The sequence below is a fragment of the Magallana gigas genome, chromosome 8 (assembly GCF_963853765.1).
Source record: "Magallana gigas chromosome 8, xbMagGiga1.1, whole genome shotgun sequence".
Lineage (NCBI taxonomy): Eukaryota > Metazoa > Mollusca > Bivalvia > Ostreida > Ostreidae > Magallana > Magallana gigas.
The window spans coordinates 38600837-38611704 of record NC_088860.1 but is presented as its reverse complement, the minus strand read 5'-3'; the positions used below and the strand labels follow the sequence as shown (position 1 = coordinate 38611704).

The following is a 10868-nucleotide window of genomic DNA, read 5'->3' as shown; positions in this document are numbered from 1 at the left end:
TGATTTTAAAAATGCTTTTTTAAAATGTGGGTAATGCAAATTTGCATAATGTTGATAATTTTTTTCCATTTTTGTTGCAAGTTAGACATAACTTCTGGTTTCTAGATTTCTGATAAGTCTACCCCCCCCCCCCCCCCCAAAAAAAAATAATTGTACGGTGATAATTAGGACGCATCGTACTGCTACATGTAGATTCAAAAAAAATCATGACCATGCAACCTTTAATTACTGTATTTTTTGCTACATTAATTATTCAACCATTAAACATTAATTTAACATGAATTTATATAAGTCTCTACATTTGTATGCTGATGATGGGATTTGAACCCACTCTTCATTCCCAAAGGAATGTGTGCACCATTACACCACACCAGCTTTTATCAGTTTATAGAGAAATGTCGATTTCAGAAAAAGATCATAAGAAACAAAATCTATTTCTTTAATTGAAACTAAAAATAGCCTACATTTTAAAGCTGATTTTAATACATGTATCTTCAGCACACAGGCACCAGACGTTATATATTTTTTTCATAATAAAAATTAATATATTACCCTTTACCTAATAGTGATAAAAATGTCAGATCTATTTAACCTTCCCAACAATGGGTGACCTGAATTCTGAACCAACACATACACAAGCACAAATTACTTCCTGACATTAAATTCATTCACGTGATCTTGCACAGGTAGCAACCGACCAGAAAGAATAAACACCTGACGCCCGCCATGTTGGATCATGAGGATTTGAAGTTTACTAATGGGGTAACATTAGGTAAGTTTTATAATCCACTTTCTTATTGTTTTTTCTTGATAATCTAAAATCTTTGGACTAATATTTTCTTATGTTTAAATTCATTCTTTTTTTGTAATCAGTCATGAAAAATAAAAAAAAATACTTATACATGCATGACTCTACACAGATATAAATTTTATCCATGAAATGGAATATATCTGAATCTTAAATATAATAACACATTAATCAAACCAAGATAATACATGTATACATCATATATACATACTGAATTTACTTTCCAGGTTGAGTTCCCCTATACTTACAAGGGATCCCTAATCATGGACCCCAGGAACAGCGCCCAGGATGTTGTACGCTGCACCCTGTGTCAGGACTCTGTGGCCCCCATGTACTGTGAAGTTTGTCATATACATCTGTGTAAAGACTGTGTAGAGAAACATTTCTCTGATTCCTCTAAAGTTCATAAAGTGGTTCCACTTAAACAATATTTAACAACTCTGAACAATCCTAAATGTAGGAAACACCCCACCAAACAATGTGAACTCCATTGTGAACAATGTGACATTCCTATTTGTGCAAAGTGTATTTCTTCTGGAAAACACTCCGGACATAAAAAAATTGACATTTTCCAAAGTTTTGAAATTAAAACAGAAATTTTAGAAAAAGATTTGCAAGAATTAGAAAAATTCATTTATCCTAAATACAAAGAGATTGCATCTAACATCCCAGTGCAGAAAGCTGATCTGAGTAAAAACTCCCGGAAATTGACAACAGCAATTGACAAACAAGGAGAAGTCTGGCACAGAGAAATAGACACCATTATCACAAACCTGAAATCTAACGTGGAGGAAATGGAATCCAAACACCTGCCCATCCTAAATAAACAGGAAGATGAAATCACACGCACCATTTCTGAAATCACACAGACCATTGCTGAACTGAAGAAGTTACTGAACTCCAAAGATGTCAGCCTTGTCTCTGAGTACAAATCCAGGAATGCTGCATTCAGAAGATTGCCTCCTAAACTCAAAGTGTCCTTACCAAACTTTAGGACTCAGGAAATCCACACAGATCAGCTGATTGAACAGTTTGGTTCTCTGTCAGCATTATCTTTTACAACCGAGGAACAAGACTACAGCATGCCGCCCCAGGGAGCCGAGTCCTCTCCCCCAGACCGGTCACTGATGGATGTACCCCGGGTCATCACAGCTATAGACACAGAGTATGAGGATGGAGTATATGGTGTGATGTGTCTGAATGATACAGAGATCTGGACGCGTGGTAGGGACAGCATGATGAAACTCTACAACCTCCAAGGGGAACGAGTGAAGACCATCCAAACCAAGTCAGGGAAATGGCCAGAGGACATAGCAGTGACAAGGAGTGGGGATCTAGTTTATGCTGATGACTATGATAGAACTGTGAACATAGTGAAGAATAAAAAGATAAAGACAGTGATCAGACTACGGGGGTGGATACCTTACGGTGTCTGTAGTACCTCCTCTGGTGACCTCCTGGTTGTCATGGACAGTGATGATGATAAACAAACAAAAGTTGTGCGTTACTCTGGCTCCACAGAGAAACAAAGTATTCAGTACGATGACAAAGGACAACCTCTCTATTCATCTGGTGGATACATCAGTGAGAACAGGAACCTAGATATCTGTGTGTCAGACCGTGGCGCCCATGCAGTAGTGGTGGTCAATCAGGCCGGGAAACTCCGGTTTACCTACCGTCCTCCCTCTACTACCAAGGAATTATTTAGTCCACAGGGCATCACAACAGACAGCCAGGGTCGGATCCTGACAGCAGACCAGTACAACGACTGTATCCACATCCTGGATCAAGACGGACAGTTCCTCCGCTACATTGACAACTGTCATTTACAGCTTCCATGGGGTTTATGTGTGGACTCCAGAGACAACCTCTTTGTGGCTGAGTATGACACAGGTAAAGTGAAGAAAATCCAATATTAAATGTAAATCAACTAACTCTATCAATTATATGTAAACAAAGCATATAAGTATATATTACATACTGTGTAACTATACACATTACATGTCATCATACGGTGTGTATCAGATGTAAACATGCTGTGTGTGGATAATTTAATGTATCACACATACACTGACCGTGTCTACAAGATGTAAACAGACTGTCTCACTGTATCTGTGTTGTGTTGTCATGAGTTAATCATTCCATTTATTCAATCTTTATTTGTTTATATATCATATGTTTGTATGTAAACAAATTGTTCTTTTATATTGATATTACATCTAAAACCAACTGACCATGTTTATATTGTATGTAAACAAACTGTGTTTATGTATTACATGTATAAATCAAGTGATTCTATGTATATTACAGATGTAATATACATATAATATGTATTTTCCAGAACTGCTTACAAGATTTCTAAAAATGTATTTAGACAATGAGTATATTGACATAGATATACATGACACTGCTTATGAATGCTTTATGATAATTATTGTTTTTAAATAAAACTTTAAACAAAGAAATCAATGTATTGTTTTCAGCAACTAGCCTTTTAAATTTGACATCAACCACATGATGGCGTCAAAACTGTGGCGCCTGCAGGGTCAGCAATTATCCAATTGTCATGCTAACAAGTAATTTAATTTAAAAGAGGGAGAGGAATTATATTATATATCAAATAAAAGTACAGAGTTTGTACATATAAGTACTGGTACCAATTTGTCTTCGTTGAAGCAGCAGTTATACTGCCTATCTGTGGTCAGTGGAGCAGTGAGGTATGAGGCCCTCATTCTCCCTCTCAGCACGTGCAGTTATGAGTGTGGGCTGACAGCGATATCTGAGATGATTTGACTGCTTTTTGATGACTGTAACAAGTAAAATACATGTGAAATATGAAACAAGTGCTTGTTTAAGATACGTAAGCTTTTAAAAAAGGCTGGATTTTACCCAAATTTCAGGTAGAGATGCTAAAATGACTGATCATGAAATGTCAATATTTAAGATGCAAAATTGTTAATTCTGGATTGAGTACATTAATTAGCAAGAATATATTCTAATGAATTAAATGGAATATGGAAGGATGATGATAAACAAATTATTTACTAATATTTCCATTTCTCCAAACCCCTGCTGTTGATATAATTGGGAGATAATTTTTACGCTCTATTTGAATCATGCAAACATTTGAGAAAGGGCATTCCTATGGCTTTAAACCAAATACTCTGTCGCACAACAAGGCTGCATTGATGCAAGCTTTGTGAATTATACCTTGTGCATACAAAATCTTATCTCCTGAAAAGACGGAACTGGTCAACAATCCACCGTCAGCATCAGAGAGGAAGAAATAGTCTAGCGACTGGGGGCACCATTATCTCCTTGGTGGTGGGCACCTTAGAGTGAAACAAAACATTTTGTAAACTGAAATTATTAAAAAAAAATTATGCTCAAGTACTTTTGCAAAATTAAGACCATTTATTAATAACTACATTTAATTCACTATGTGTAATCTGGGATTATAAAACATAGATTAAAATCCATGCATTTTAAAACTTGTATCAAAATAATTGGAATGATGTATGTAAAGTATGTATGTAAAATTTAAAAATTACATCATTATTAAAAGATCTACCCGGTACTAGATGTTGGCATCTAGTCAAAGGGAGGCAACTTCATCATTTAAACAGTATGGATATTGTCATTCCTGTGCTAAGTGAACAGTTTTTACATACTGTACTGCAGTAGAGCAGACTGAGACAAAACTTCCCACAAACTACTTCAATCAATTTTGCAAAACAGCTGAAATGTCTTTCGGAGTCATCAGGAGCAGAGACCTGCATGGAAAGGCAGAGGCTTCCAACAAGAACGGGACTCAAGAGTGCTGTGTGTACCTTCACATTCGACCATTACAACCCCTTCAAGGAAGTAGAAACAAATGCATATCATCTTTGCATACTAAGAAAAAATTACCACCAGCATCCAGACGACTGGTGTCTGTATTACGAACCCGACTTGAAATGTACCCCCCCCCCCCCCGAATGCGGTCCCTCACCCTTAACCCCCTTAGGCAATTCTACCGTGACTAGGCTACGTTCAGGAGAATATTACAATGTATGAGCATATTAATCATAGTACAAAGCGCTGTTATATTTTTTAAAAGTATTTATCTACTACAATTAATACTAATATTTTAGTATTTATCTACTACAATATAATATGTTAATTATATTATAATTTTATATAAGGTACATATCGTAGGATATCATCATTTTAAGTCAAATCCGGTTCACTCCCCGGTTCACTCCCCGCCCCACCTTATTTTCTATCAAATTCGCCGCCCTATGCAATATGAAATGCCTTCCGACGGCCCTGGAATGAGAATCCTATCATGTGCGGGTTCAGATAATTTCCCAGGGCGGGGAGGGGGGGGGTGGTACTTTGTTTGGAGAAGGATCCTAGGCCTGGTTCGTCGATATTTTACTTTGTGAATTAAATAAGGTTGAATTTTTCGGGGGGGGGGGGGCTTCGACTCTCATCTAGATCCGCGCATGCCCTGACTACTAAAACTTACATTTATATTGATTTTAGACAGCTTGTTAGACGTAGTATGTTTTTGGTAATTTGTAGGGTACAACGGAAATATTTAATTTGGGGTGATTAAAAAAACCAAAAGTCCCGAACATCAATGTTACACAGAGGAGGTTTGGGTGTTCTGCCCAGATGATTATATAACTCGGTTGTCACTGGTTAGATGGGGGGGGGGGGGGGCGGTTAAATATATACAGTTCAATTACCAGTACATCATTGAAATTGATATATATTATCCATAAACGTCTGCGGTATCAACAGACGTCTCAACTATCCAGAGTTCATAGAACTAGTGAACCGTTATGATCTATTGTGCTTCACCGAAACAAAAACAGACGACCTGGACACCATCGAACTGGACAATTACGTATTGTTTGCGAAAAATAGACAGGTGTGTGCGCGAATCCGGTCGGGTGGTATCGTCGTCGGGTGCCGTGAAAACTTATCTAAATGTATTACGCCTATAGAAACAGAATGTAGATATGTTTATTGGTTTAGGGTGAAGGGTGAATTGTTTGATTGTGAGAATGATGTTTTATTTGGTTTTGTATACATCCCACCTCAATGTTCAAATTATAGTTCATCAGAAGCATTTAACGAAATAGAACTTAAGTACTTAAATTTAATTTCTCAGTTTGACTATGTGTGTTTAACAGGCGATTTCAACGCCAGAGTATCTGACAAGGAAGATTTTTTTTAGGAAAGTGATTTGTCAAATTTTGAAGTATCGATAGACACAGATTGTGATATCCTAACTGATGTAAACAAGTTGAATATTTTTAACATTAATATTGATAGAAAAAGTTGTGATAAAAAAACAAATTTTTTTGGAAATCAGCTGTTGAATTTTTGTAAAACAAATAGTTTATATATAATGAATGGAAGAGTTAACGGAGATGCAGATAGTGGGAATTTCACCACTACAAGATCAAGTGTTGTTTACTATTTTATTTGTAATGCAGATTTTTTTAAGTTTGTTAAACATTTTGAAGTATTAGATATTAACTGTTTGTACTCTGATATCCACATGCCATTGACTTGTCAGTTAAGCTGTGAAATGTTAAATAACGAAAATCATAAGGATATATCATATCATGTTAATCCTACACAAAGAATCAGATCATGGGATCCAAACAAGTCGAGCGAGTTTTGCCAAAATATAAATACATTAAATTTATTAAGTATTGAACAAACTATAGATGATAAAGTACGCGACCCTGTCGAAATACAGAAGGAAGATGTAGATTTTTTGTTCAATAGTTTAGCTGATGTACTATTATCCTCAGCCAAAACCACTTTTGGAACATTTTTACCGCGCAATAAAACTTCGGTTAGAAATAGCAAAACAAAACAATGGTTTAATGCGTATTGTTTCACAGCAAGAAAAAATTGTAGGAAAATTAGACGCAAATTCAAGTTATATGGAACCAGCGTGTTTAAATCCGAGCTGCAAGGAGCACAGAAAAAATATAAGCGCACATTAAATAAATCTTACAAAGTTTATAGAAATAACCTACAGCGTAACATTAAAACATTAAGAAGTTCAAATCCAAGAGAATACTGGAAACTCGTGAATGATAAAAGCTGTAACGAATCTAACGATATTAACATAGTAGATTTTTATGACTATTTTAAAACTGACTTAGATATTGAATTTGACTATTCTTCCTTCAATGATAAATGCGAAGATACATTTTGTAACTCTTTGCTCAATGACCCAGTTACCGCGGCCGAAATTCTTGAGGTTGTTAAAACTAATAAAAATAACAAATCGCCGGGACCAGATACTGTTGTTAATGAATATATTAAGTCATCCATTAATATCATGATACCATTATATGTTAAACTTTTAGAGAAAATTATTCTACAATTGACAATATGTTTGTTCTTTACTCCCTGATTGAACTTTTTTCACTTAAGAAAAAGAAACTCTTCTGTGCTTTTATTGATTTTAAAGCTGCATTCGATAAAGTGTGGAGAATAGGATTATGGAAAAAACTCATTGAATATCAAATTAAAGGGAAATGTTTAAGGGTTGTTGTCAATATGTATAATGGCTGTAGATCAAGAATATTTTATAATAATAATTTTTCCGAATATTTCCCTTGTCAAAATGGTGTCCGACAGGGAGAAAACTTATCTCCGTTTCTTTTTGCATTATATCTTAATGATCTTGAAGATTTTTTATCACATGAAAATGTCATAGGACTAAAAAGCCTGTCTGAAGAAATTGCACCAAAATTTAAATTGTTATCTAAGAAATATGATTATGTTGTATGCAGACGACACTGTGTTGATGTCCGAAACCGAAGATGATCTACAATATCAGCTTCATTGTTTTCAAATGTACTGTGAAAATGGAAATTACAAGTGAATGTTGAGTAAACTAAAATTATTATTTTTGGTAAAGGTAAACAAACCTCAAAAGTATCATTTCTATACAATGGTAACGAAATAGAAATCGTCAAGGAATTTAAATATTTAGGAGTTATATTTTCAAGAACAGGCTCTTTCTACAGTACTAGGAAATATGTAGTGACGAGAGCTACCAGAGCTATGTACGCAATAATTAAAAAGTCAAGAGAATTAAATCTATCGATTGATTGTCAACTTGATATGTTCGACAAAATGGTTGTTCCAATTTTACTGTATGGTTCTGAATTGTGGGGTTTTGAAAATTTATGTATCATTGAAAAATTGCATCTTAAATTTTGTAAACTTGTACTTAGTCTTAAGACGTCCACACCAAATTTTATGATCTACGGTGAACTTGCTAGATATCCATTGTGTGTGAAAGTAAAAATTAGAATGTTGAATTTTTGGACAAGATTGTTGAAAGGTAAAGAATCAAAATTGTCATATATATTGTATAATTTTTTACATAGCCTAACACAAATCAATAATTATAATTTCAAATGGGTTGAATGTATACAGAATATTTTACATGAATGTGGTCTAAGCTATGTCTGGTTGACGCATAATGTAGAAAATGAAAAATGGATTTTAAATGTTGTTAAGCAAACTTTGATTGACCAATTTCAACAAAAATGGGTCTCTGATTGTAACGCATCTAGTAAAGGATTGATCTATAACTTGTTTACCAATAACACTTTTGTACCTAAATATTACATAAACTCTGGTGCTTATATGAATAACATTACTACATTAGCTAGATTTAGAACAAGCAACCATAAACTGCCAATTGAGACAGGCAGATGGAACAATGTACCTAGAAATCAACGATTTTGTAATTTATGTAAAAATAACATTGGCGACGAATATCACTATATTATGATATGTCCGGAATTGAAAGAATATAGAAAAGCTTATTTACCATCAATGTATTTTAGACGACCAAATGCTTTCAACTTTTTTGAATTATTTTCATGTAATAAATTAGCTGTTATTAATAACTTATGTAAATTTATCAATATTATTAATAAGAGAGTCAACTCTCCAGGTTGATGTGTACAGTATACACTCTTGCTTTTTGTTTAATATTGTATGTATTGTATATTTTCTCTATGTTGTTTTATACAATATGAGAATAAATAAAATGAATGAATGAATGATTACGGGTGGATTAATATTTTTTAAGGTCCCCCATCATTTATCTTTCTTTCCAAAATATGAAATATAAAGCAAGCTATACGCGTATATAGCGTAAACGTTACAGAACGGGAACAGGCCTAGAATAAGATTTGCCGTAGACAAGGTACAATGTTTTGAAGGAAAAAAACACCGAACTGCCCCTTACCCAACCCCCCCCCCCCCCAAAAAAAAGTTTCTCCCGTGGAATATATCAAGAACGTAATTGAATGTAACTACATTTGTATTAGAACTACTAAGCATTTAAAAAAAAAACTATCGATATTTTATCAATGTAAAGTAGTCCCCTTCAACATTCAGTGTTTATTTTACTGAGTAAACATTGGAAAATGAAAAAAAAACAGGTTTATACATGATAAAATACATTAGTATTTTTTCTATTTCTTAGGAAAATCGATTAAGCTTATTAGGGACTTTTTATGTCTGGTACTGATTTTCTATGGAAATATAACAAATAAAATGAAAAATTTATTCTTAAAATTTTGCTTTTATAACAAAAGAATTAGAGCTTTCTTGTTGCATAATTGTAAAACAAGTTGTTGTAACAACAAGTATGAAATATATTTTCAAACTTAAAACTTATATAGAAATCAATGGAACTACTTATGTAAATTACATGTAATATTAAAAGTATAATTCATAGTCTTATACAGAATCCAATTTAAGAAAATTGGTTCTATATAACACATGACAATTTTTACAGATCTAGCTTGCAAAATTTAAATTATTTCGATGGTTTCAATTTTAGGCCATATCTTCAGTCCTTGTTTTAATTTTTGTTCTTAAAAATAATACTTTATATGGTTTCACTTTGAAATAACTTTTTCGGTCATACCCTGAATGAATATACATTAAGAACTTGCTTTACCATTTTTTACCCTAAAAATCAGAATTTATCTCAAGATTGTGGCGGTGCATTGTGGCATTGTTAAAAACCAGATAGCGGCTTTGATTCGGAACGCAATGCCGACATCGGCGCCATTTGTCGCGGTATTTCAGACCGCTCATAAGAGGAAGCCTTATCAAAGGAACCCCGACAAAATCCTTATAAAAACCGTATCGACACGAAAAACCATATTATTCCACAGAGAGTTGACAACAAAAGCAGAATGTCTTCCGACAACGTGATGCAGTTAGCCAAGAAATTAGACCACTCTGAAATTTACTTCAAGAAAGCCTGCCTCCAGATTGTGATGCTCAACGAGAAACTTTCCTCCGCCAGCAGACGATACCGAATGGCGCACACTTCCGGTCGGCGTTCTTTCCGGTACTCTCTACGTCTGCGCCTGGCGGCAATCGAGGGTCTACGCAACGTTTACCACGAATACGCCATGATCAAAGCTCAGGAGATGCAACAAGTCAGGCGTGACTCAGAAGAAGAGGAAGAGGATGGAGATGTCATGGTCCAATGATTTCACAGCTACCGTCCTATCAACCAGTATCATGAATTATGAGAAACGGCTCTTTTCAGAGCCACTAAAATTATTCGAAAAGAATGACTCTATTACACACTCTGATCAAGATAAAAGTGTACATAACACACGCACATTCACTAAAGATATGTGTAACACGGCCACCTGAGAAAATTTTATAACGTCAGATGCCTGCATATTGTGTATCATAATTTAAATTTGAGGTTACATTTTGCAGGCCCGAATGGAAAAAATGAATTGTATTGAAAATAATAATATCAACGCATTTTGATTATTTGACTACATGTATAAAATTCCAAGTTTAAGAAAGGACCCCAAATTAAAAAATTGAAATGCAACACATTAATGTCATTAAAAAAAAAAACTAGCTTTGCTGAAAAAATTACAAATAGTTACCTTATGATAGTCTGTGTTATCAATGTTTTAATTTACCAGGTTTAAAATAAAAATGTGGTGTTTTTTTTTTAATCAAAAGTAGTTCAAACACCATG

At 34.3% G+C, this 10868-nt stretch overlaps 2 protein-coding genes and 1 long non-coding RNA gene across 4 annotated transcripts in view; 2 read left to right on the top strand and 1 right to left on the bottom strand.

The window, feature by feature from the left end:
- Positions 1–4745, bottom strand: part of LOC117690187 (uncharacterized) — a 30495-nt gene extending 25750 nt beyond the window's left edge. The window contains exons 1-3 of one of the 2 annotated variants that reach the window (XR_010708291.1): positions 4380–4745; positions 4019–4140; positions 3466–3615 (exon numbers count right to left, since the gene is read on the bottom strand). This is a non-coding gene — a long non-coding RNA (uncharacterized lncRNA). The remainder of the gene's footprint in view (positions 1–3465; positions 3616–4018; positions 4141–4379) is intronic. The other variant, XR_010708293.1, reaches the window with a different exon arrangement.
- Positions 1–10868, top strand: part of LOC117690181 (E3 ubiquitin-protein ligase TRIM71) — a 46400-nt gene that overhangs the window by 28320 nt on the left and 7212 nt on the right. The gene's annotated exons all lie outside the window — the stretch shown is intronic.
- Positions 618–3114, top strand: LOC105322629 (E3 ubiquitin-protein ligase TRIM71-like). The gene is made up of 2 exons (XM_066068353.1): positions 618–772; positions 1036–3114. Exon 2 carries the CDS (start codon positions 1072–1074, stop codon positions 2725–2727), a length of 1656 nt encoding a protein of 551 aa, XP_065924425.1. The 5' UTR covers positions 618–772; positions 1036–1071; the 3' UTR covers positions 2728–3114.

Bases quoted from the DNA above. Each gene is read 5' to 3' on its own strand.
- LOC105322629 (XM_066068353.1), top strand. From the start codon at position 1,072: ATGGACCCCAGGAACAGCGCCCAGGATGTTGTACGCTGCACCCTGTGT.